General features: G+C 45.8%; 2 protein-coding genes across 5 annotated transcripts in view; one reads left to right on the forward strand and one right to left on the reverse strand.

The window, feature by feature from the left end:
- Positions 1–5,786: 5,786 nt before the first annotated feature.
- On the forward strand, positions 5,787–13,889 carry FAM131B (family with sequence similarity 131 member B; the record flags this gene model as incomplete). Of its 2 annotated transcripts, XM_080932253.1 has the most annotated exons (7): positions 5,787–5,814; positions 8,304–8,413; positions 8,700–8,735; positions 9,001–9,094; positions 9,358–9,555; positions 11,364–11,507; positions 11,722–13,889. In XM_080932253.1, 7 exons carry the CDS (start codon positions 5,787–5,789, stop codon positions 12,183–12,185), a joined length of 1,074 nt encoding a protein of 357 aa, XP_080788379.1. In that variant the 3' UTR covers positions 12,186–13,889. The 2 variants fall into 2 exon arrangements, with proteins under 2 accessions (XP_080788379.1, XP_080788380.1); XM_080932254.1 differs by lacking the exon at positions 8,700–8,735.
- Positions 13,890–14,026: 137 nt separating this feature from the next.
- The window catches only part of CLCN1 (chloride voltage-gated channel 1), a 29,534-nt gene continuing 16,599 nt past the window's right edge, over positions 14,027–26,961 (reverse strand). For 2 of the 3 annotated variants that reach the window (XM_080932252.1, XM_080932251.1), the window contains 11 exons: positions 25,249–25,318; positions 24,982–25,092; positions 23,268–23,481; positions 22,882–23,015; positions 20,452–20,684; positions 20,008–20,146; positions 19,451–19,530; positions 19,199–19,237; positions 17,173–17,277; positions 17,011–17,097; positions 14,027–16,555 (listed from right to left, as the gene is read on the reverse strand). In XM_080932252.1, the coding sequence (XP_080788378.1) occupies positions 16,184–16,555; positions 17,011–17,097; positions 17,173–17,277; positions 19,199–19,237; positions 19,451–19,530; positions 20,008–20,146; positions 20,452–20,684; positions 22,882–23,015; positions 23,268–23,481; positions 24,982–25,092; positions 25,249–25,318 (1,584 nt within the window). In that variant the 3' untranslated portion in view covers positions 14,027–16,183. The remainder of the gene's footprint in view (positions 16,556–17,010; positions 17,098–17,172; positions 17,278–19,198; positions 19,238–19,450; positions 19,531–20,007; positions 20,147–20,451; positions 20,685–22,881; positions 23,016–23,267; positions 23,482–24,981; positions 25,093–25,248; positions 25,319–26,961) is intronic. The other variant, XM_080932250.1, reaches the window with a different exon arrangement.

Below are 26,961 nucleotides of genomic sequence, written 5' to 3' on the forward strand. Positions count from 1 at the left end.
CCACTTCTGGTACCTTAAGCAAGCAGGCCTCCCATGAGCAGCTCACTACGAGTCGTCCTAAAGCTGAGGCAGTAAGGGGATTTTCGGAACCTCTGCCCTGATGGCCCAAGATACAACTTTTTGTCATAGATGTTAAGTGGGACATGAGTTATGAGTATCATATGACAGCACCTGAGACCTCTTGCAGGAGAGTTGACTGTTTCTCTATTTCAGAAATTAGGAGTTTAAGTAGACCCATCCCTTCTTAGCTTATGAGTTCACCTTACAGAAAGACAGTCAGGAGTGAAAGAATGGTTATCAACCAAAATTCCCTTGACTGAGTAATGCTGCTTTTATTTATTTTAATAGAAAAAAAAACCTCTTATACAATATATTTTACCATATTTTTTGCTTTCCCTAACTTCTCCCAGATCTTTCCCCACTTCCCTATCCACTCAACTTTTTTTTAATTAAAATATTTTCTTTTATTTTGGGGATTATAATTACCTTCCTTTTCCTCCCTTAAAGTCCTCCCATAAACCCATTGCTCTCTTTCAAATTCATGACCTCTGTTTTCATTAATTATTGTCGTATGCGCATATGTATAAGTATATACATGTATATTCCTAAATATAACCTGCTCAGCCTCCATAATGTTATGCATAATACTGTTTATTTATTCATTGACACTAACTATTTAAAAGCAAATGAAGAAACACATAACCAAAGCTCTTTCCTACTGTACTAGGATGGATTTAACCTGTGGCTTCTTGTCTTGTAGGTGTATATAACCTTGAAGACAAGAAAGTCAGTTGAAGGGTTTGAGAAGATGGCTCAAAGAGGAAAGTACTTGCTGTGAAAATGTGAGGACTTCAGTTCAGATCTCCAGCTCCCACAGAAAATCTGGGTGTGATGGTGTGCATTTGTAACCCTAGCATTGGGAAGGGGGGGGCAGAGTATGAGGGGTTGGAGGCAGTTAGTTCTCCTGAAGTCTCTGGCTAGTCTACCTAATCAATGAGCACCTACTTCATTGAGAGAGCTGGCCTCAGAAGATAAGGTTGAGGAATAGGAGAGATGGCTCAGTGGTTAAGAGCATACTGCTCTTGCAGAAGACTTGGGTTTAATTCTCAGTATCCACACACATGGTGGCTCATGAGTGTCTAACTCTAGTTCCCAGGGATCTGACACCCTCTTCTGGCCCCTGTGGACACCGGGCAAGCAAAATGCACACAATCAAAAGACTTCTACATATAAAACAAAACAATCAAAGAAAAGATGGCAGAAAGCTATAGTAGACACCCCACATTGACTTTTGTCCTCTGTACACATGAACATGGACACATACAAATAAGAATACACACACACACACACACACACACACACACACACACACACACACACACACACACACACATAGTTTCTGTATATGTAGACAGAAAAGTCTTTCCCAGGTGCAAAGTGATATTTGTCTATTGTCTTTTCCAATGCCCTAACACAGCATGTGAGCGTGTCTTCTGCTTTCTAGAAAAGGATGCTATCAGATGGAATCCCCTCCTCTTCCTAGCACCAAAGCCCAGTGATCTGTTTGCACTGACCCATTCGCACTCCCACCCTGTCCTCCCACGCTTGCTAGGGAAGAAGCTATGATGATTCCTCCGCGAGCACCTCTGCACACCTCCTTACCTGCTCAGGGAACTAATCTTGTCTGTTCCTAGACTTTGAATGTTTCTTTCTCTGGGATTTTAACTTAATCTGATGCCCAGTTGAAACAAAAGATAGAGAACATTAAGCTACAGGGCTCTGGACTCTCTGTTTGTGAAGAAATACCTCAGGGTTGGGCAGTGGGGCAGGGAAGGTATGTGTATGAGGGAACTATTTATCCTCTGAGTTTCAGTGCCCTTTTAGCATACTCTCAATGAAAGCAAATACATGCCACCAATGTCCAGAACAAGAGAACTATCTACTATGCATATATTTAGAGTTCAGGAGACTTCAAGTTTTTTGTTTTTTGTTTTTTTTTTTTTTTAATGCCTGGATCCCCAATATAGTAATATAGCTGGGTTTTTATTTTTGTTTGCTTGCTTTTATTTTTAAATAGGGTCTCTTTAAAAAAAATTTTTTTTAAATTTTATGCTCATTGGAGCTCTACCTCTATGGTAGTCTGTGCGAGAGCTTCAGGTATCCTTGAACTGGAATTACAGACAAGTGTGAATTGTGATGTAGGTGCTGGGGATCGAACCTAGGTCCTTCGGGAGAACAGCTAGTGCTCTTAAGCACTGAGCCATCTCTCTAGCCCTAGATAGAGTTCTTATAGCCCAGATTACCTTGAACTTGCCATATAGCCAAGGCCAACCTTAAATTCCTGATCTTCTTGTCTTCACTTTCCAATGAAATGGGATTATAGGCCTTTGCTGCCATATTTAGCATCAAATATTGTGAAAGAGTGGCCATAATGAATCCACAAACTAGAGGATAATGGAATCATTAAACGCTGCCTTCCATGGTTGGTGGAATCATGAACACACAGCAGTTATGAACAACTGGAAAGAACTGGTGTTTCAGCATCCCATCAATGACAGGGAACATACTGTAAGGCCCTTCCTGAAGCACTGTTGGCTGAAAACTGTCACTAGATTAGGGGAATGGATCATTTTCTTCAATTGTATAGCCATTGGGGATCTAGGAAGAAAAGGGGGTTCATAGGTTAAGTGGTAATGAAGTGTAATGGTGGTCAAATGTCATCACAGTATGGGGTATATGTACAAACACTTCTCAAAATAAAACACATAATTATTATCATTGGCTTAACCAAAACAATACCCAGGGCTTCATGCATGCCAGGCAAGTGTTCTGCCACTGAGTTATATCCCGAACCTTGTTGCTTCCCAATAAAATCATTAAATAACAAATGTAAAAAGCAAGTGTAATTTTAAGCATACTTTCTTAATGATTTCAGAGGAGTGGTGATATAAAGAGTATCCTAGAAAAAAAAATCTTGAATGACTGTTTTGTAAGGCAAGCATCTATGATTCTGACTGGGGATGAAAACATATTGATGATGTCACACTACTGTGGCTTTCTGCTTATGTGTAGCTCAAGTAAAGGAAACATTTCAGTTTTCTGCTAGCGAATATACATGTAGGTTTTTTTCCCATACAAAGTTAATGGATTTTTAAAAAAATTCTGCCCATAGATCTTAGGACAAGAATCTGCATAATACACAGTCCCTGTCACTGAATGTGGTTGTGTCCTTCCAAGAGGTACCCTCAAGGGGCCACCATCATGCAGCAGTAACAACAAGAGAAGTAAAGACATGGTTTCGCCTTGGGATTCTGTCCCAAAGGGAACTAGTTAGGAAGTGCCATATGGAGACACTCTGCCAGTGGCAAAGCTTCAAATATGAGCCAACTAACATTAGACTTCGCTGAGGGTTAAACTGTAATTCTGTTTGGGTTAGAGTTGTGTAATACATGAGAATTTCTCAGGAAATTCCATCAATTAGTTGGAATGAAAAACCGATGGAAGGCAGGAAGGATATGCATTGTTTTAAACAAAAACTAATAATTTTACTTTATAGTCCTGCTCTGACTTCCCTGGACTACAAGCTGTAAGGAAAAACAAACTCTTTCCTGCCCACGTTGCATTCAGTCATGGTGTTTAGCACAGCAACAGATAGCAAACTGGAACTGGGTTTGTTGCTGGGAACTGAACCCAGGACCTTGTATATTTTAGGCGAGTGCACAGCCAGACCTTTGATAAAATTTCATTGAGATAAGAGTCTCACAAAGTTAGCCATGTTGGCCTTGAACTCTCTGTGTAACCCATCCATGACTAAACTCTTAACCTTCCCAATAGACCTCCTGAACAATTTCTGTTAAGGTCTTTATAAGTGTGAAAGCAGATGCAGTTTTAAATATTTTTAATATAGAAGATGCATACTGTCAAATTGTCTTCCAGGAAGCTTGTTTTAGTTGTGAAAACTGGAACTCGTTAGCTTGTCTCAAAAGATACAGAGAATGGGATTGAATGCCTCTGTATGCTCAGAAGTCACCGCCTTTGCAGGGACCAGAAGGCAGCTGGCCAGAACAAATCCCCAGATCTAAATCCACCTCCCCATATGCAGTTAGTGTCAGTTCCTGATAGAGTTTGCAAGTGGCCCTTCAAGTCCAAGACTTGGGTTTAATCCTTGAATTCATATGTTAATGTTATTTGGAGACAAGGTCTTAAGAGCCATAATAAGGATTAGTGAAGGTCACAGAGGTTGGCATTAGCAGTTTTAGGAAAGAGACTGAAGCTAACATATTCATCCTGTCTCACCATATCATATCATGCTACAATGCTTCAAAGCCCTTAGGACCCTTGCAGCAGTTGCTAACACCAGGTTCTTGGCCTTTCCAGCCTCCAAACAAACTTCTAGTTTTTTAAAATAAACTTCCTGGTCTCCGGCATTTTTATTATGGTACCAGAAAATGAGCAAAATATCCTTTCCCATATCTTGATCTGGGATTTCATCGGATGTAATTCCTCAGTCATAATCTAAATGTCACAAACTTACGCATGTAAGGTATGCCCTTTCTCTCTGCCTCAAACCCACAAGGTATCCTGCTCTTCTTCTCTAGTCCCAGGAAAGATACAAAAATCTATGGAAAACGAGCTGACCCTGAATTAGTGTTTGCTTGTCAATGGCACCACCGAGACCTGCTTGCCAAGAGTTTGCGGTTACTGGTTCGGCTAAGACAAAAGGGTCTCCTTGTCCTTCCTAGTTGTGTCTTCTAGATTCTTCTTGCCAGTTGTAGTAGTGCCTTTCTGACTTTCCCAACTCAGATCTCCCCTCCTTTCCCATATGGCCCTTGGTGTAGTGCTAACCCTTCTCGGCAGGGGGCAGTATTCTCTCTTTGCTGCTTCCGGACATCCACATAAAGCTCAGAAAAGTTAAATCTGATTAAAAACCATGTCTTGTGGCCAGTTTCGGATCCTGAGACTTTCATTTTCCTATCGCCGCAATAGAATTACTCCCATTCTCCTTCCATCCGGACCCAAGCCTAGAGCACCAGCCCCACACCCATTCCAGAGCAGCTAGAGGGCAGGGAAGCATCTCGCAGCATCCACTGGCAAAGACTTCACGATCTGTTTGGGTGGGTAAAGCAACGCACGTGAAACGCAGGGCAACCAGAACGCCATCCAATCCCAATTCCTGCGTCCCGGATGCAGCATCAGGAAGAAAACAAATGTTTGCGGAATTTGGTACCCAAGGCCGTTGCAGGGTGTTCTCTCATCTCCGCCCCATTTTCTCTCTCGGCCTTCTCACCCCTCAGCCCTCAAAGTCCATCAAGCAGATCCTAAGGGTGGGCCCTGGCTTCCTGACTGGGCTCCTGAGACATAGCGGGTTATTATCCACTCTCCATCAGCATCTCCCGGGAGCATTCAGCGGGGATGAGCAAGGAGCTCAGGGGCGGGGGCTGCGAAGGACAGGCGGAGGGACGTGGCTGGAGCGCGGCGAGGGGCTCGAGGAGCGCGGCGCCTGGTCGGGGGCAGGGCGGGGAGGCTCCGCGCGCAGCCAATCCTCGAGCAGCCCCCTCCCCGGCCGCGGAGAGCGGAGCCGGGCGGGGGAGCCAGGCGGTGGCGGCGGCGGCAGCGGCGGCGACGGAGGCTGCCGTGGGGAGGGATGGAGAGGGGAGGGGGGAGCGGAGCCGAGCGGAGACAGCCGCGGCGCTGCAGAGCGGCTGGGGCGGCGGCGCGGCTCCCGGTGCTCCCCCCGGCGAGCGCCCCGAGTCGGTGAGGGCCGGGCCCCGGAGGCCCCCGGAGCCATGGGCTGCATCGGCTCGCGGACTGTGGGTGGGTACCGCGGCCCGGCGCTGGTCAGGGGCAGGCTCGCCCCGGGGCGCTCCTCCGGCCCCCTCCCCCATCCCCATCCTTGCCCCTGGGGACCTCCCTCCGCGCCCGTCCGGCCCTGCCTCGCTCCTTGACTTTCTCTCCATCCGCTAAGGTCTCTCTATCCCTGTGCCCTCGCGCCTCCAGGGCATCCATCCCTCTCTGCTCATAGCTTCTTTCCATTGCCCTCCCGCAGGCGCGGTCCTTCCCTGGTAGCCTCTCCACAGCATCCCTCGTTGCTCCGTCGCCGTTCCCCACTCCCGATGGCCCTATCCCTCCACCTTCAGGCCATTCGCGCGTCTACTCAGCTGTAGCCAGAGCCTCCCCTAGCCCTTCTTTCTGGAGCAGCCCCTCTTCTCAGAACCTCCTCGCTAGCCTTATCCCTGACTTCTTCCGCACGCCCTCTCCCATCTCTTCTCCATATGATTTGTGTGTTTTGCCCCCAACCATTTCCCTCTTGGTAGCCTTTTCCCGTCGCTCCTGCCTCCCCCGATTTGCTTTGTTCACGTGCATTTTTCCCTCTGGGGCGGGGGCGGGAAGAGCGTGTGCCACCGGGAGGGAACGGGTTCCACGCTTGAAGGGAATGGACTTGGGCCGGGGTGCTCTGGAAGAGCCGTAGACCCAGAGAGGAGGTGGAGTTTTACCTCCCAAGAGAGGTAGGGAGTCCGCTTCCCAGAAGGGTGGGGTCCATCTAGGAACCCGGTACCCGCCTGCACCTGTCAGCGGGGGCAGGCGGGGCATTGCCGGCTTTTTATTTACCTTTGCCTGGGGAAGAAGGGCGCTTCCTTAATGGTCCTCTCCTTCCAGGCTTTGCCTTACTACCGCCCCTACCCCCACCCCACGCATCTATTCCACTTTAGGGCTGAACACACTAGTACAGTCCTCTCTCAAACCCCCCAATTTTCCCCTTCCTAACTCCCAATTTCTCCCGCCTACACGCCCTAGTGACTGACCTCAGGCTGAGAGAATAATTCGTATTATTATTACAAACAAACTCACTCTTCGGAAGCCTGATTTCTGAGACCCAGTTTATTTCCATGGAGACCCTCCTCTGCTTTCACCTCTTTCCCTGTTCTCCTCCCCTCCATCTCCCTGCCCCCTAAGGCTCTGACTCAGCTCCCCCTCTTCCTCAAAGGCCACCCCCTCCCTCCCCTCGCTCCCACTTCTCCGAGAGAGAGCTTGCTCTGCCTGCCCCATTACTGCTAGGTCCAGATGTCTTTCCTCTCTGACCTAGCCACAGGTCCTGGTCTTACCTGTCTCATGGTTTCACAAGATGCCAAGAGAGAGCACAACAACTTTGGATGTGTGGCTAGCAGAGGTCTACCTGTCAGTCCCTGGGACCAGCATCTCCTTTGTTACTTGTTCGTTCTTTTGCTGCATGCTGGATGCTTCTTGCTGCCCAAAACCCAGTCCGTTTATTGCTTTCGGAAAAAGGGACCCAGGATCCTAAACCCAAAAGGCAAAAGTTCAGGGATGCAATGGCTTTAGGGCAGATGACTACACCGAATTCTCGAATCTCTTTGTAAATAGTCAATAATTCTTCCCCAAGAGTTACAGAGGATATCACCTTGCACTTGGGTGAATCTCCCTCCTGAGTCCCTACTTTTCCACCAGTTCTCAAAGTGTCCTGTCCACCTCCACCATTGTTTTGTATCTTCTCACCTCAAGGTTCTGTTCCTTTAGCTCTGAAATTAGGAAGTCCTCGTGCTTCTTGTTACTATCTCTAACTCTTCTCTAGAATCTATTTCCTGTTCCCTACGAGACTGGGGCTCAAAGCATCCACTTCATTTTGGAACCCTTTGGCTGGGGAGGGGGTCTCAATTTTTTACCTCCTTTGGCTCCGGGTGGGGGGGGGGTCTCAATTTTTCACCTTCCAGCTGCTTCTATCCCTGCCACATCTTTTCCTATCCACCAAGTTCCTATTAGGAAGGCTGAGGAGGAAACCACACTCCTCTAATCCCTCAAATATCAAAGCCAGCTACAGAGTAGAGTAGGTTTCCCGAGAAGAGAAAGCTGTGTCCTTGTTTTTAGGGCAGTAATTGGTGAGCAGTCTGGATCCAATAAAGATAATCTCCACAATTGCTCAGTACAGACTGGAGAATGGTTTTCCTAATCCAACTCAATCTTTGACCCCCTCCCTCTCTGTGTAAACAGCACCAGAAAAGGCCAGGAAGCATTTTCCCCCCTAAGTATGCTATTCCCCACTGAGCTGAAAAGGAGCACTTTGTTACACTTATTGTTTCTCTCTCCAGAAATTTGGGGCGGTAGACATAGAAGAAAATGGATAGTCCGAAGGCATGACATTGGGGGACATGTGGGTGGTGGTGGAGGAGGAGGAGGAAGAGAAGTAGGGCTGGACCTTAGGGTGTGGCCTCTCCTCTGCCTTTTATGGAAAGGGAACAAGCAGCGGGCCAGGGAAAGGAAGGTAAGGAACTAATCTTCTGCTGCTTCAGGGAATGAGGTGATTGCAGTGGACTGGAAAGGCCTCAAGGATGTTGACCAGATCAACATGGACAGCACCAGCTCACTACATGGCAGCAGTCTCCACCGGCCTTCTACAGAGGTAAGGCTGGAGGCTTCAGAGGCCCATCAACCACCACAACCTCCCCCAAATTTCTAGCTGCTTGAACCACTTCATCATATCATAAAGCACCAAGGGGGGGGGGGGATTCGCTTCATAAATCTCCCTCCTTCCCTAAAACACACATCAAATACTCCACTCTGGGGTCTTTCTTGGCCTCTAGAAGGTATGCCTCTCTATGCATATCTGGAGGTTTCCTCAGAGGAAGGCAGGATTGTTTGCACAACTAGAGGTACCCAGATACTCTCCCCTCTCCTCTCTTCTACAGCAAACACGAACAGATTTCTCCTGGGACGGCATCAATGTGAGTGCAGATACCCGTAGCCCTTCTCACTCTACCTTCACCCTTCTTTTCTTTTGTTCATTCACTGGGATCATCTATAGACAGGCTGTTCTGCGACACCCCCCCCCAGTTTTCAGGGGAGTACTAGGTATATAGTTCCTTGGTTTTCTTTGTCAGTTGCTGCCTTGGGTATCCACCTTCCTGGGAGCCAGAAACTCTATTCCGTATGTAAGGCGCCCCAAGCCTTCTTACTCCTCTGCCCACTTTCTTACCTCCCCTGTCCTAGCTCTCCATGGAGGACACCACTTCCATTCTTCCGAAGCTTAAGCGAAACTCTAATGCCTATGGCATTGGGGCCCTGGCCAAGTCATCCTTCTCAGGTGAGACTCCAGACCTAGAAATGGGATTGCTGACAGACGCCTCCTTGTGCCCCCCTTCCTTAAGCCTGATGGGGTTCATGCCCACAGCTCTGAAACATCTGGTTTTATGTCAAGCCTCTCTAATCCTGAGTATCACCCACAGGATGCTAAGGAGATACTTTCCCAGTGCATGGAATCCTATGGGTCCTGGATAGGGATGACTGTAGAAGCTGCAAAGTATTGTGTGATATCCTGAAGGGTGTGGGTATTGTCTGACTCCATAGGGATCTCGAGGAGCATGAAGGACCATGTGACAAAGCCTACAGCCATGGGCCAAGGCCGGGTGGCACACATGATTGAGTGGCAGGGCTGGGGGAAGGCCCCAACAATTCAGCCACAACACAGCCATGAGGCCGTGCGCAGGGATACAGATGCTTACTCTGACCTCAGCGATGGTGAAAAGGAGGCGCGTTTCCTAGCAGGTACTTCCATCCCAGTATCTCAAGCCTTCATATGATAGTTTGTTGTTGTTTGGATGGTCAGAGGCTGACCCCTCTAATCTGCTCCCTCATGGCAAAATTGTCTTCCTGTATGTTGGCCACGGGCTTACATTTTCTACCAGCCTTAATTTTACCCTTGGGGGGGGGGGACTGGCTAATTCTGATAAGTTCCCTCCAATATATTTTTATTATAGCCTTAGAAAATGGGACTCTGATGAAAATTTGTAAGGTTATGTGTCCCAGATGTATTCATTCTTCTGATATGGTACTGTCTTCCCCCTGGCCCCGCTTAGTACCGGAAAAAAAAAAAAAAAAAGAAAAGAAAAAAGAAAAAAAAACCTCTGTTATTTGGGCCTTGGGCTTCAAATAACTCTGCTTGTATTTGTTTCTAAAAATGACAGAGGCCTGGGGAATTTCTTGAGGCCATCGTCAACATTCGATTTCATGAATTGACTTACTGTACTCATTATTATGACAGCTAGTAGATGATTCAGGGAATGGTCCAGGAGACAGCGGTTTAGTTCCAGGGAAGTGGTATAGGTCTGATGACAGTTATGTGGTGTGTATACAAAGGTGATTTGATCCTGTTAGCAGGTATCGGGGAAATACCCAAGAAGAGGGGTAGGTCTGAGGGGAGGGGAAGGACTTTAGTGTTGCCGGTATGGGTGGTGGATCATGGAGGAAGTCTGAGTGGGATTGGGTGATAGACGTGGAGGACAGAGAGGGAGGACAGGGTAATAGCAATGGGAGCTTCAGCTTATTTATGGCTCTGACTAGAACAGGGATCTGCAATGCTCAAATGCTCACACCCTCCCTGTTCTGCCCTCCATTCTTCAGTCTCTTGATATATAGTCCCTTATATGACTGGGGACCCACATTTAACTGATGCTTCCTTGGGGAGTCTTCATTGATCTTGAATGTTCTAGACCACCTAAAATTTCTTTCTTTTTAAAAAACGATATTTATTATTCTATTGAAAGTCATGCATCCTTGCCTGCATAAGTTTATGTGCCTCACATGTGTGCGAGAGACCTGGGAGGATGTTGGATCCCCTGAAGCTGGAGTTACAGGTTATTGTGAGTTGCCTGGTGTGGGTGCTCAGAACCAAACTCAGGCCCTCAGCCAGAGCAGCGAATTTGCTTTACCCATAAGCCATCTCTCCTGCTCTAGGTTCAAATTTCAAAGACAAACATCCAAAGACAAACTTCTGAAAACTCTAGCTTTAATTCTTCAGGTCATTTCACCAGACAAGCCCACTTTTCATCCACCCCAACCCTAGGAATCCTAAGTATGAACTTTTGGAAAATCCCCCATGGTCTAGCTCTATTTCAGAGTAATAGAGTAGCCACTGGCTACTTCATATGAAGAATTTAAGACACCTCTTTATTAATGTTTTTATTGTATGTTGAAAGAGAATCATATATATTATACCTAAATAAGATTTATTATTAAAACCAATTTCACTTGTTTCTGCTAACTTTTCTTAAATGATCTTGTACATGGTTCATACTTTACTTCCACTGAACCATACAGCAGTAGCTTTCTCCATACCCCTTACATGAGCCTAAGGGTTATTTGAGGGCTCTTTTCTTTGCTTGATTTGGTTTGATTTGGCTTTTTGAGATAGGGTCTCACTGTGTAGCCCTGGTTGTCCTGGAACCTGCTTTGTAGACCAGACTGGCTTCAAACTCAAAGATCCAGCTGCCTGCGCCTCCTGAGTGCTGGGATTAAAGGCATGGAATGCCATACTGGCTGAGGACCCTTAAGATAATTTCATTTGTCTCTCATAGGTGTCATGGAACAGTTTGCTATTTCTGAGGCTACACTTATGGCCTGGTCTTCCATGGATGGTGAGGACATGAGTGTCAACTCTACCCAGGAGCCACTGGACTGCAACTATAGTGACAACTACCAAGAGCTGATGGAAAGTCAGGGTAAGAAATGTTTCTAGAGTCAAACCCTGAGGCCTAAGAGGCTTCTCAGCTATCTAGATCCCCTCTACCCTTCCCTGCTTTTAGGACTTTTCCATTTGTCTCAGCTTCTCCAGTGCCCCTGCACTTGTGACATAGCCATGGGACAGTCCTGTGAGCTCCCCTTACTGCCTGTGACGTTCCATGGCTCCCCCAACCCTGCTCATTCTGTTTACAGATGCACTAGCTCAAGCCCCCATGGATGGATGGCCTCACTCCTATGTGTCGCAGGGGATGTACTGTCTGGGATCATCTGATGCCTGGGAAGCAAGTGATCAGTCCCTCATTGCATCTCCAGCTACAGGATCCTATCTTGGCCCCGCATTTGATGACTCACAGCCCAGCCTGCATGACATGGGGCCTTCTCAACCTGCTTCAGGATACTCTGCTCAGGAGCCTCCACCTTTGTTAGGGGTAGACACTGACTGGGCATCAGAGGTGGAACTGGCCAGGGGACCTGTAGAGGAAGAGAAGAGACCACTGGCCCCTGAGGAGGAGGAAGACGCAGGATGCCGGGATCTGGAGTCTCTTTCCCCACGAGAGGACCCAGAGATGTCCACTGCTCTCAGCCGGAAGGTGTCTGACGTCACATCCTCAGGTGTGCAGTCCTTTGACGAGGAGGAGGGGGATGCCAACAACTAGCTTCTTCCCACCCCACTCTGACCAGAGGGGCATGGCTGCAACCCATACCCCTCCCAGGCTCCAGCAGCACGGATGAAACCTGGACAGAAGACAGCAGGGAACTGGGAGCTTCCAGCCCTCACCAGGCCGCTAGCCGCCCTGGAAAGTGAAGGACCAGCAGGGGGTTTTATGTGGGCTTGCACTCCAGAACCCATCATTCCAGGAACTGAGACCCAGGCAATTAGGTGGCATGGTGGTGGGAAAGGAGCCATGGCTATGGCTCTTGGGTCCGTGCCCAGGTCCGTCACGCCAAACACTGAATCTCAGTTTTTACACCCCTGATTTCGTCTTCCAGGAGCCTTGGCTGTGCTGTCTGAATGCCTCTTTTTCTCCATTTCACTCTTGCTTTCCTGATTCTGTTTTCTCTGCCCATGGCACCAGTGCATCCCTACTGTGGGAAGCAGGCCCTGAGGGGCTGTTGAACATGGCTTGGCAGATATAGTAGAGTACCTGCCTGAAGGAGTAGCCTGAAGGGCCCTTCTGTGTTCCGCATAGACAGTGGGCCTAGCTCAGGCAATTTTTGGCTTTTGAGATCGGGAGCCAAGGGTGAGGTGGAAATGGCAGCTGGGATTGACAGGGGTCGCAGTATGATTCATTATCCCAAGGCCTACTCAGAGACAAGAGGGTCACCAATGAGACAAAGAATAAACAGCCACTTGAATGTCCTGTGGCTGGAATGGGGACCTTAAACCCACTGGGGTTGGCTCCAGTTCTGGCTTCTCTTTCTGCCTTCTTCCATCTGGCACCTAGCCCCAAGGAGGGGAAGCGTCTCAAGTTGTTGACCTAGGATGCAGTGTCCCCATCAATGGGGAACCATGAGGGCCGGGTCTCCCTCTACCTTCCCAAATTCTCTGGAGCTGTTTACACTTTTCTCTTTGCCTTTTCTACATTTTTATAACTTCTTGGGGACTCAGGGTTGAGCAAAGTGGAGTGGGGCATCTGGTGCTGTCACTGCCTTGGCTGGGATGGGTGGCTGGCTGAGGGCCTGGGTAGACACTGGCTGCTTCTGCTTTTGGTCAGCTGTTCCCAGGGCTCCTCAATCCAGTGTTCCTTATAGGAGTAGTTGTGGTGAGACATAAGCTTGCCTGCCCTTTGATCTGGAGAGGACCATGGGGACAGGAAGCAACAGCAAGTCAGTGCAGTATTGTTGTGAGGGTGCTGCAGTAGCCACAGGTCCAATCTGACCCTTGGCATAAGTAGCATGTTGATAGGTGATACCCAAGCTTGTCACCATGTTTTTCTTCTTCTACCTGTCTATCCATGGCTCCAGTCCCAAAGCCTTGTGTCCTGCTGTAATGTCAGGGGTCCTAAACTACTCCCTTACCCATCAAAATGATGAGGCTCACCGTTGGAATGATTCTGTTCATCTGTGATGCTGTCCTGTATCACATTCATACACTGAAGTGCAACCAGAGGTGTTCCACATCCTTCAGGGAAGGAGGAAGCATGGGATCTTAAGGTCTCTTAATGTAGGAAACATGGGAATAAACCAGGAGAGCCAAATAGGTGAACAGTCACTTAGCTCATCCAATGCTGCCTGAATGGGAGAAGAAGATACCTCGTGTTTGCTAGTGCGTTGTGGTTTAGCTTACCGGAACCTCATTTCTAGGACTAGGAAGGGCTAGCCTGCCAACCCTGGCAACTACCCCTAACCCCTGGCCTCCTGTCCTAGCCCCCCTGGGAATCTGCATGAAGCTAACCTATTCCCAGGGTCTCTTTGCCTTGTCTATCCTGCTCTATCAACACGTTTGTCTCATCTCAGTATCCCCATATTCTTCCCCCAGGTGACCTTGGACGGCGAGTCTAGTAAGCAGGTTTATTCATCTCAGTTCCCTTTGCTCAGGGCCCTGGAGAGTTAGGAAGAGTAAACTAAAGCAGCTTTCTTTCCTCCTTACATTCCTCAAGGAAGCCAGATGGTCCCCACTGAAAGAGTACAAAAGACCTGAAGAAATCTAGTAGGGTTTGTACCTGATCAGGGGCTTGGTTTCCCCAGGCTGCTGTCATGCTGCCGCAGAGGCAGGTGAGGCTCACCCCACTCTGAAGACTCAAAGAGCTGGCCCAGGACCATTTTGAACTCTTTTTGAGAGGGAGGGACCACCTCTCTGGTGCTGGGGCAGGGTGCATGGGGGTTTGCTTCTAGCCTACTGTAGGGGAGGGTGGGGCATGTGCAGGAAAAGGCTGTTAGGGGTGGGTGGGAAGGGTTGCTTCTCCTTTGGGGTTAAAGGCTGTGCAGCACGTTTTCCAGCAGCTGGGGAGCAGGGCTGTTTTTTATATTCTTGTGAATGAAACTGCTCTTGCTGAATGATTTTTTTAAAGGGGGGGGGTACACTTTCATTTTCAATTGACTTTATTAAATGAAAATCCAAATCTTCCATTCCTTCCCTTCCATTGCCTCCCTGAGCCCATGCACTACTCCCCTTCTTTTCCTTGTGTTAAGAAGGGAATCCTGAAGGACAGGTTCTTACCCTTGTCCACATATATCCTACACTCTGTCTTCCAGGTCTGAGAAATACCCATTTTTTATGGTCAGTCTTAGCATGTTTTCTTTATGTGAAACTCACCCCAGGCCCAGGAAGGATTCTATGACATATATGACAGAGAGAATGCTATATGAATATATATAAGTATTATAGATTATATACACATGGGTGTGGGCTTGGCTGCCCCCTGCTAATCCTTCTACCTAGGCCTCAATATCTTAGCCTGGGGTGGTGGAAGGAACCCATGTTGGAGAAGGCCAGAGGCTGTGTTGAACAACACTAAAAAGAATGTGGTGGCATCCTCTGACTATGAGTGTCTTATTTGGGGGGACAGAAGAAAGAAACCTGGTGGGAAGGGCCAGAATTGGGGGAACTACAGAGCTAAAGGCGTGCAATGAGGGGCGGAAAAAGTCCATGAATGGAGCTGAGGAGTTGAATGCTCACAGCACCTGGCATCACTTTCTAGATTATGCAGCCTAACGCTGTACTGCATGACTGTCAAGTTCCTTGCTGGTTTGGAAGGAAAAAGATGGGGTCCTCTAAGGATGGGTAAACTAAAGCTTGCCAAGCCAAGGGTGCCCAAGTTTATGTCAGAGGCGCTATTATAAAGAGCTGGAATCTATATTCCCCATTGCTGCATGACAGCCTTGGTGTTTTGGGAAGAGTCTGACACCAAGGCAGAGCTGACTCTTAGCAGGCTAAGTTAGCTATTGCAGTGGGCAAGAGGAAATGTGCATGTTCTAAGTGTAATATTGAACTAGACACAGAGAGGCTGGGACAAGAAATAGAACTTTCTGCTGTAGGGGTCTGACACCTATACTGAGCCATGACACTTGCCTCTCCACACAGGTCATCAACCTCTTTTCCAGGGAACTGCACATGGTTCCTTAGAAACAAAGGTTAGCTTTTTCAGCGCTGATAATGGTCTTGGCCTAGAAATAGACAGTAGCAGCAATGACGGGGTCTAGGACAGATTTTGGGGAGCACACAGGTAGAGAGAGAGTAGAGCTGGCAGGCTTGGGGGTACATTTTAGGGTGGTCAATCCACATGGCAATATTGTGGTCCCACATTCCCTTCCAACATGACACTTGCAGATTCATTCAATCTGGGCCTCCACTCACCTACTCCATATGAAAACTGAAAAATAGGCAGGGCCAGCATGGTGACTGGACAACACTGGGAATTGTGGGGCATTAGAGTGATAGGGACTGAACCTGCACAGCAGGAAAACACAGAGTTCTTTAAGCACGGAGCCTTGAACCCTCCCTGGAAATGGGGGGTGGGGCGGTCTGATGGACCCAGATTCTTTGCTGCCTAAGATCCAGTTCTACTTAAGATCATCACCATCACCTTTTCACAGTGTGGAGTAGGAACAAGATGAAGTGAAGGCCTCCACAACTTCAGGGCCATATCACATACCAGCCCACTCTCTGACATGGGCCCTATGGTTTATATGAAGAGAGCTTGGAGGGGGTTGTTCACAGGATCAGCTCGTCCTCATCTTCTTCATCAGTGGACCGCAGACTGGGGCCATGCAAGATGTCAGCCAGGTCCTCCTCAGGGCCTAGGCTCCCCACCATCTCCAGTTCCTCCAGCTCACCCTCCACTCTGGCTGGGGCCAGGCAAGAAGGGACCTCTGGAGATGGTGGCGGGACAGGAGTCTCTGGCATGGTAGGAACCATGACTTCTCTTCCAGGAGCCCCATCTCCAACCTCAGGCACATTCCAACCCTCTGCAGAAGGGGGTGGCCCCCCAGGAGTCTTCCGAATTGAAGTTGTATTCCGGAAACTGGCAAGTGGAGGGCGAAGGTGCACCCCAGATTTGGTGTGGCCCTCAATAGCTTTCTGTAGCTGAGGAGGAAGAGAAGAGGTAAAGAGATAAACAGTAGAAAAAGAAGACAGAGGACAAGGAGAAAGACACAAGAACAGACAAACCAGGAGGAAACAGAAATGGAAACAGTAAGAAATCGAGAAACAGACAGGGATCAGTCATGGGCAAGACAGAAAGACAAAGGTATCCCTTTACTTCGACTCCTCTCTTTTTCAGTTCCCCTGAGAAAACACTCCCTCACCCCCAGGAACCTTCTGCTTCTGTGCTTGATGAATATTTCCCTCATAGTCCCACATGCCTCTCCTCTCACTGGGAGAAGAATCCACAGGTTTCCTTCTGGGCTGGAAAACTATGTGATCACAACATGCCTTGCAGTCTTCTGAAGGCACATCTGCTTTATGTGTTCCCCATCCATGTCCCCTGTCCTGGGTCCATTCCTCCCTCTCTCTGGTCAAGTGGGACTGCTCATCCTTACCTCTTCTAGTGCCAAGACACCTCTGAGCTTCCCCATGCTGGTCACATAGGCAAGATGGAGGCCAAGAAGTGAGAAGAGTGTATGAGTCTGATGGAAAAAGCACAGGTCAGCATGTCCCCACTTGTGCCCCCCTTAAGCCCTGAGCAGTCAGCAAGGGCTTGCCTTGTGCAGGGTTGTCTGCTCCACCAGCTGGAAGGGAGACTGGTCGATGCAGCAGCAATCAAAGCACACAGGCTGGCTCAGCTGCTCCCGCTCCCAGGCCTCAATCTGTTGACACAGTTTCACAGAGACCCCTTCAACTCAGCTTTGTCCCACAGGAAACATCATAAAACCACTGATCAATATGTATACTTTTTCTTCTCAGAGGCTCACGGCTTCCTCCTCCTTTGCTATCTGGCCTTCTGAGTTCTCCTGGGTCTCTAAACCTAGCCTTCATTACCTTCATTTTCATTTCTTTGCAACCTCCATTCTGTGTCTTATTGACATTCCCAATCAGACAGGTTTTTCTGTCTAATAATCGTACCTTGACACTTTGTGAGTCTTTGCTTTTCAGAAATGGCACTGTATACTCAGCCTGATGTTGGCACCTGCCTTTCCTCTGCCTACTGGTTGAGCACTCACTGAGCGCTGCTAAGTGATATCAACAGGTGAAGTCCAAGGAAACCAGCAGTTGCCCCTTATTGTAAAGCAAAGTGAATATTTGTTGAATCTGAGCAGACTCTCTATACTACTTGGTATATAGTTGACTTGAACTATGTATGATTTACATGGTTTTGTTCTTTTGTTCTATTAACCAAATCATTAAGACACAAATCCATATAAGCCGTTCTCTCCAGCATTATAAATGAAGCTAAGATGTTCTTTGGTCCCATTTTCTAGGTGATGCCATTTCATCTCTCTGTTTGTCCAAATCTGTACTCTAAGCACAAGAGAATATCAGTAAAGTTTGTCCTCAAATTTGGTATGGGATCAACAGTGAGCCTCCTTCCATTTTATACACTAAACTCCTATGGCCTGAGTAAATGGTCATGTGTAGCCTAACTGAATTTTAGCATAAGGGGACACTTATCTGAAATGTTACAAAGAGGATGGGGCTAGAAGACTTAGACAGGATCTGTTATCTTGCTCCAAGATCATTCCAGAACTTCTCAGCTTTGTTTATCTGTTTTTGCCTTTCCCCAGTTAACAGTGACACCATTTTCAGAGAATGTTTGCCAAGATTTCATCTGTGCTGGGCATAATTCTATTGCTGTGCACATCTTAGCTCATGGAATCCTTTAACAACTTTCTATCTATCTATATTTTGCAAATAAAGTATGGATGTATGTGCTAAGTCTGCCAAGGGCTCCATAGACAGCTATTAGTGGATTCTAGTGTTTGTGTGCTGACCACACCAGACACAACTCAAGCTTCTGCCCAAGGGGAAGAAGATGTTGCTGCTTGGTCTTTTTTTTAATAGGGATTTTTGTTTGTTTTAAAGATTTATTTATGTATAGGAATACACCATAGCTGTCTTCAGACATACCAGATGTCTGAGGGCATCAGATCCCATTACAGATGGTTGTAAGCCACCATATGGTTGCTGGGCACTGAACCCAGGGCCTATGGAAAAGCAGTCAGTGTTCCTAACTATTGAGCCATCTCTTCAGCCTGCTGCTGGGTCATATAAAAAGTTCAGCACCAGTTAGAAGTCAGAGTTTTCTCTATGTTAGATTTAAATCATAGCTGGAACACCAGGTGAAATTTTTTCACATGAAATTCGTTCCATAATTTCTGTATTGGCTTAATAAGATTTTTGTCAAAATCAACATCCTGATGTCAAGGTGATCATCTCTCAAAATATACTAAATGTTTATTTTATTGTACTGTATCCCTCAGCTCTCCCCTATGTCTGTTTTGAGAAAGATATGCAGTAGGAATATATAACCAGTGTTTTGTACCAGAATACACTTTATTTCTAACAAGCACTGAATAGCCATATTCATGACTACCTGATTTTCATTCTTCTTGGTACAGTAAATGGTTATGCATACCTTAAATCTTGGCATTTGGGAGAAGAGAAAGATAGATATCTGTGAATTCTAGGCCAGCAAGGGCTGCATATTAAGACTCTGTCTCAAAAGCAAAACAAAAAAAGCAATACCTTCACTGGATGAAACAATTCGTTTCAGGCTGTGTATTTCCTTACCTCTTCAGGTGACATGTTATCCACTAAATCTGTTGAATCCTAGAGAAGAAAGATACAAGGCCAAGTTCTTCCCTTCTCTTCTCAGGTTAGTTATGGTTCTCAGAAACTATGTCCTCCTGGGCAGGTCCCAAGAAACTCCCTTTTCAAATCATCATCTTGGTGGGACTTCTGCCCTTCTAACTAAGGACTTTGGTTTCTTATTCCTAAAAGACAAACTCCCTACCATCCTTCTTTCTCTAAACACACCCTTACCTGAGTTGTTTTCTTCTTTGTGGAGCGAGCTTTGCCCAATAAGCAGTGCAGCAGGCACTGGAAGATGGATGATCGTTGGTCTGAAAGGAGAAGTGAGAAGATGGAGAAAGTGGCCAGGGGCTTCCTGTGGCCCCTGACACTGTGTCATTAAAAAACTGCATTTTCTGGGCTGGAGAGATGACTCAGTGGTTAAGAGCGCTGACTGCTCTTCCAGTTCAATTCCCAGCAACCACATGGTGGCTCACAACCATCTGTAATGGGATCCAATGCCTGCTTCTGGTGTGTCTGGAGAGAGCTACGGTGTTCTCATATACATAAAATAAATAAAGTTAATCTTTAAAAAAAAAAAAAACAAAAAACCCCTGCATTTTCTCAATGCTGTGCCTCAGTGGATTCCTTTCTCTACCTCTGTCTCACTCCCCAGCACAGCATTATGGAGATTAATCTGTTAGAGTCAGCTCTTGAAATCACATAGCCTCGAGTCTCCTTACAAGGCTAGCTCTTAAGGAAAGGCGAGTCCCCAGTGTAATTCCCAAGACATGTTGAGAGGTCTTTACCTGAAGAATCTGAGGCTTCAGCTGGCTGCTTGTGGCTGGACAGTGGCCCATTAGGCTCTTCAGGGTGTGATGGAGCAATAGGAAACTGGGAAGGTGGAGGAGGAGGGGAGGGAGGAGGAGGAGTTGGAGTCAGTGGAAGCTAAAAAATAAAATAAAATAAGCAAAATGTCTTATAATCAGAAAGTCCCACATCACATGATAACTTGCTACCTTTACTAGCAGGTGCCCTGGAGATCTCTTTTGCAATGAATCCGTATGGTCACTTTTTGACTTGTCAGTGTTTTCCTTTCCTTCTCCTTTTTCTAGCATTTGTCACAGCAAAGCCCCAGCCCAGCCCAGCCCAACCCAGCCCAGCCCAGCCCAGCCATTGATGGCAGTGCCACTGGTGACACCTAAAGACACCCCCTGCCCCCATCAGCCTCCCTTTCCCCCTTTCTTGGTTACCTCTGTCTTCCTGGAGAGGTCCTCATCTTCATCCTCATCCACAAAGGCAAAGGACTCAGGTCGGCCGCCAGGATACCGCTCCCCAGCCAGCTGAGCCTTGCCATTATAGGGCAGCTCTGATAACTTTTGAGCCATGTCCTGGGCAGCCTTCAACCTTCTCTCCGCACACAGGTGGCGCTGCAGGAGGGACTGCAGTTCTGAGCGTTCCACAGAGCCTAGCAGGATCATTGAATCTGGGGGACAATCATGTTTCCCTGAGGGCCTGCGGCACACCTACACGGCCTGCAGGTCAGGTGAAGTAGGAGCTCTTACCTTTTCTTACTAAAATCTCATCTTAAACTCCTCCAGGGTGCCTAGCTTGGTCCCCGTAACTCCACACATTTAGCACTTACAGACTCACTTGGCAGCACGCTAATCGGTGCTAATCTGTACTTATCTGTATACTGGCCTAATATAATGTTTGCAAATATGTTAGCTCACTATTCAACCCTAGCCAAATGTAATGTAGGCAGTTGTCACATTCTCAGACTCAACCACACTCTGAAAGAAGTCTATGGCAACGCTAGCATTGGGTCTTCTAGAAGATTCATCACTGAAAGCACCTAGATCCTGATAGAATATAAGCAGAACACTCACTTTCCATAAGCCGTTTACAGAAATTCTGCTCCACTGATGAACATTTTCAGTAAGTTAACTACCACAGCATTGCACCAAGGGCACTTAGGTCTTACATACACCGTATACTCCTACATCTTTGCCATTATTATGAAAATCTTGTACCCTTGCTGCTATGTAACAAGAAGAACATTGGCTTCAGAAGTTCCTTATAGGCCTCTGAGCTTAGGAAAATGCCTGAACTAATGAGCTTGAGAAATCTGGACGCTGTGAATATTTGAAGTCGAAAACGAACATTGTTTCTGGCTCCACACTGCTCCTCACAGCTGTTTTCTAAGCCACAGACCAGGGACTTGAGTACTGAGGGCGCAGCTAACAATCAGAACTCTAGAAATAGAAAGATTATGATGTCTCCATTCAAAGACTACCCAATCTAATGAGACAGACCAACTACAGTGAAGAGTGATACACACCAGAGTGAAGTTGGTGGGCAGGAAGAAAGGTTGACAGAAGGAAATGTGAAATCACAGTTACCAAAGCCATTTACTCCTCCACGAGGAAGTTTTTACTATTCCTTAGGTTGGCCATTAAAGAAATGACAGAATTTAATTAAGTGTATGTGTGTGGGGGGGGCAGATTTAGTTGACCCACATTGTTTATGAGATTTCTATTTGTGAACTCACCAGGATATATGATCTGTGATTCCTATACCAGAGATGTCTTGGCTGTAACTCACAGCCATGCACAAAGCAACAACAAAGTGAGCCGCGTGAATCTCACGTTCCCAGCTGGGGCTGGATAAACACCACTCGTTCTTCTCGATTCAGCCCGAGGAAACAAGGGTTCTGCTAGCAGTCTATCTAAGCCACAGTGTTTTTCCAGTCTCTGCTTTGTGTGGTGATTCTGCTGTTTAAAACGTCCCCCAGATGCATTGCTGAAGCACTGTCTACTGTTCCTGAGCACAGGAAGGGAAGGCCGCGCTTTGCCTTATTGAAAAAATATATTAGATGAGTTTTATCTGGGTAGGATTACAATGCTGTTGGTAACAGGTTCAGGATTAATAAATAAAAAAAAAATACCTATTAAATAAGGTATCTTAAAAGAGAGACACACATAAAACACAGGTATGTGTTGACTGTTTGGCAAAAATGCTGCCAAAAGACTTAGCTCTGCATTAGAATACATCCCCATGAACATTCACTAATTCCAAGCTCAGGAAGAATTTAAGATTCATAGCTACCATGAATAGAAAGAATTGCCCGAACTTCCTTAATTGCTAACACAGGCCTTTGTGTGCCTGTGTGATGGCTGTGTTTTGTTTTGCTTTCTGGAGGATGTGCATGTTCCTCAATAAGTTGAGCTTCCCTTAGCAGCTGAATAGCTCTGAGTTTCAGGCCATACCTGCAGTGCTGAAGCTTACTGTCAGCTTGACTGGACTCTGCACCACCCAGGAGAGTGGTGAGGCACATTTATGGGTGTGTCTCTGAGGACATTTCTAAAGATTAAATTGAGGGGTGGTCTCTCTGAACATAGGCAGCATGATCTCATAGCTTTGAATCCCAGAAAAAAAATAGAATCACAAAAAGGGGGAAGGGTGCACCTTGGCATGGGGACCTGCCATGGTGTGTGCTGCTCTGTTCCAACATTTCATCTCTATCAAAATGGACTGAACTCCTTGAAACCATAAGCTGAAATAAGCATTTCTTCCTATCATCTGTTTACATGAGGTGTTTTAATATCAGTGTTAGAAAGTTACTAAGGTGACAGTAGTCACCAGCTGAGTAGTATTAGTTGGCGTCCTTACTTTCCACTTACCTTTGGAGTCAACCAATGGTAACGTCTTGACTGTGGTGGCCTGGAGTAGGTTTCTCAGTTCCCCATATGTACAAGAAGCTGAAACAAACTTCACATCACGTACCATGATGTCCTCAACAAAAATCGTAAATTTGCTAAGAAGGGAGAAAACATCATGGGTTAGCCTACTCTTGGCCTGTGCTGGCCCTTCCTTCTTCCCACAAGGTCTGCCATGCTTCCTTTCACACACAGTATTTACCAAGTGTGTGGAAACATGAAAATAATGAAGAAACAGTGCTCTCTGACACTGATGCTGTGATGATAGTCTCATTTTCCACTCCAAGACCTCACTCCAGGACCTCCCACATCCCATCATATCTAAACTAATGCCAGCTAGTGACCCTGACCTGAGCTGGTTCCAACCAAGGTCTGGCAAATAGGGAAGCTTCTTGACCTGGATGATGCTGTCATAGAGAGAGGGCTGCAGACTCTGAGCCACCATGTTGGCCAAGATAACAGCCACCATCATGGGCAGGATGTGAGCAATCTGACCGGTTAATTCGAAGCAAATCACAGCTGTGGAGACTGTGTGAGAGACAGCCCCTGTCAAAGCTGCTGCCCCTGGAATGACAGGAATGTATTAATGGGTTGGAGCTGTCTTTCCTGACATGGAGAATGAATGAGGGTACAATGAGAATGACACAGAATAGGAGACAGGACCCTGATCAGTGTCAGTAACTCTAGGATTACTACTTTTCAAGAGTAAGACCTAGAAAGCTGGCCTGTTCAAACATTATCCTTTTGATCTAATGTGTGTATAACATTCAGTCAGTCATAAAATCTGTGTATATGCAGAGCATTTCATTTACAATGTGAACAGAGTGATATCTTACTCATTCTTTGCTTTTCCACTGAACATTAAAAGACCCAGTGATGGCATATCACTTTGAGCCTCAGGTGTCAATGCCAACAGTTTATGGATGAATAGTGTGAAAATTCAAGAATAATTCTGTGGACATAGAGCAATGGCATTGCCTTTGCTGATCAGGATCCATAGATACCAATTCTGTGTCTACTGTATTAACAAAGCATACTTCCCTGGGATACCATTCATCCACTTACTAAATATCTTCTGACATTCTTACACATTTAAATCATTATGATTCTATGCAGTAGAACCAATCTTATGTATTTTAAATTGTTTTTTAAATCAACTTACTAGTCACTCATACTTTAACTGTATTTCTTATTCAAACATGAGGTAAGTTTCACAACAGTCAGGGCTATGTAAAGAGACCTTGTCTTAAAAACAATGACAATGACAAGAACAACCCCTAAAAGCTAGCAAACCCTGAAGCTAATAAAACCTAAAACAAACAAACAAACAAACAAAAACCCCAGAAATACAAAACCCCCCAAAAAACCCTAAAGCTAATAAAATGATGAAAATATCCAGTGGAAAAATACAGAAGAGGGCTTATGTGAAAATATAACAATAAAAGGCCTCAAAGTCTAACAATGGGATGTATGATCCTAGTAGATGATACACAGAGCACAGCTCAGAACATAAACTAAATAGTATGCGTATACTGAGAGATATACATTACAGAAGAAGAGAGATGCTTGAGATGTATAAAGAGAACCAAAGATGCCTATTGACAAAGGAAGCTTTTATAAATGGACTAGCATCAGGCCATACATGGGTCCACCTCACAAGTCATCCTAGAAGTCCAGGGCTCATGTTCCCCAGCTCTCACTCTTGTCTTCTCAGCCTCCATTAACATTAGCACAGCTCAGTTTGGACTTGGCCTATCCCTTGCATTATTGGCTTCATGATTATGGGGAAAGAAAGAGCCCACTAAAAAGCCAAGACAATGCAGGTGGCCCCCTTCCTATTTTCTTATTTGATTCCCATGTTCATTTTCCACAGGGGGGAGGACTAAGGCTTACAAAACAGAATCAGTCAGAGGAAGAGCCAAGAGCTGGTTGTTTGAACCAAACTTGAATCAAATATTGTTGTATTTAAACTAAATTGATTGAAAGAAGATGTGTTAGCAGACTTTGATTATAGGGATTTCGGGTGCTCAATATCTGGTTATAGAGGTTAGGAATATGTCTCACCAATTACTGCATAGCCTCCAGGTAAGATCTTATAGATGATATCATCAAATAAGATACCCTCAGGGAACAGCATGGCCATGATCTCTCCTACCAGCCTTCCAAATGCAGCTCCTAGAGAGAAGATGAAGAAGAAAAATATCAAGATAAATTTATTTGTCTCTATGCTTTCAGCATAATATGTGTTTAGGCATTAAGAGTACAAATATCCTATGTTTTTCCACCAACCACCCAGACTGTAGCTATTAGTATGATGCCATCAACCCTTACCTAGCACAAAAACAGGCATGAAGCCTCCACAGGGGATGGGCATAGTGGTGGCCACAATGGACATCCAAAACTAGGGCAGAAAAAAGAAACATTACAAGTACCCTTTCCAACGTTTCCACTATGTCCCTCTCTGCTCTTTATCTGCCTCCCTCCTGATTCAAGAGTCATAACAGAAGTGTCCTGGGATAACTAACCCTTTTGGAAGCCTTCTTGTCTGTCACCATCCTCCAGAGCCTGAAAAACCTGGCGCTTTCAGGCTGAGAGATCAACAAAGACATCAGGATAAGAAAGTTCCTCCAGATGGCTAACACAAATCTGTTGAGTGACTATATTTTCTTTTTGGCAATCTAGAACAAGAGAGCCACAGAGGATCCCTATTTCACTGTTTCAAAATGACCCTCACCAGTGAACTCAGTCAGCCTAAGAAGTTTACCTCTGTGGAGTAGTTTGAGATGCGATTCTGGAAGATGCTTTTACCTTCTCATCTTATGTTTATAGATGGGCCCCAAATCAATGTAGCAGATACTTTAAAGTCTACTGAACTTTTGTAGAATTAATTCATCTTTGATCTGACCATTTACAAAGCCTTAGAGAAGGTAAGGATCACAGGGAACCCGAAGAGAAGACTGTTCTGCTTGAGCCTTTGTCTCTAATATCAAACCACCTTAAACAAGAATCAAAATTATATCTGGATCCTGGGGACATACAGTGATAGAGTGTATTCTTAGAATCTGTGAGGCCTTGTATTTAATGCCCAGTACTGGAAAAAAAACCCATTGATATGTCTTGACTGCACCACAGGATTAAACTAAGAACCTGATTAGTCTTTCAATGTAACAGGAAAGATATCCAAGGTCAACTTTGCGAGGCATCATTCCAACAGAAATTGGGGCAATTATGGCAAAAGCAGTATGAGGCAAAGAATGAGAAGAATTCAGAAATAGAGCAGAACAGGAGTAATGGCCAAATCTTAAATATCTAAAGAAAAAAATAAAAGCATGAGACAGTTTTGAAAGTACTTCCTATGTAACTTAATAAATCTTAGAAAAGGATTCCAAACAAATTAGGTACAAAATGAAAATGGCTAAAAGTCTAACAAGTTGTAAAGATTAAAGTATTTGAAATTCTTTGAATTATATGCATGACATACTAATAAAAAATAAATTTCTTAAGTTTATGAACTTTAGAAAGCAATGCTTCAAGCCAAGGCTAAACCCAAGAGGTAAATAATAAAGACCCAGAGAGAATTTTATTCCAGAAGTGTAAGATGAAGCAAAATACTACTTCATGTCAGAATATGATCATCAAGATGGTTGAGAACTGTAATTAAATGTGCAAAATAAAAAGAATTCAGACTGATGATTTCTTGCAGGAAGAGGGTGAGCCTTATTTGCCTCCCCTGCAGTGGCCCCATGCTACATAAGTGTAGACAGAAAGTAGAGAAAGACGATAAATTAATGGTCTGATATTCATGCAAAACAGTAAAGGTTCCTCAAAGCTTAATATTTACTCAAACATTCCAAAGTAATATTCATCCAGAGAACTTGTTAAAATGCAGATGAGCAGACGCTTCTGGAGGTGATCATCTTAGACCATCTGGAGGCAGGATTCCTATGCACTTGTTGCTTACGCTTCTTAAGTGATGACATTTAGCACATCAAGAATCCCTGCACGCTCATGTATTCTTGGGAATAAGAACACGACAGTCATAAG

Source organism: Micromys minutus (assembly GCF_963924665.1).
Source record: "Micromys minutus genome assembly, chromosome: 18".
Taxonomy (NCBI): Eukaryota; Metazoa; Chordata; class Mammalia; order Rodentia; family Muridae; genus Micromys; species Micromys minutus.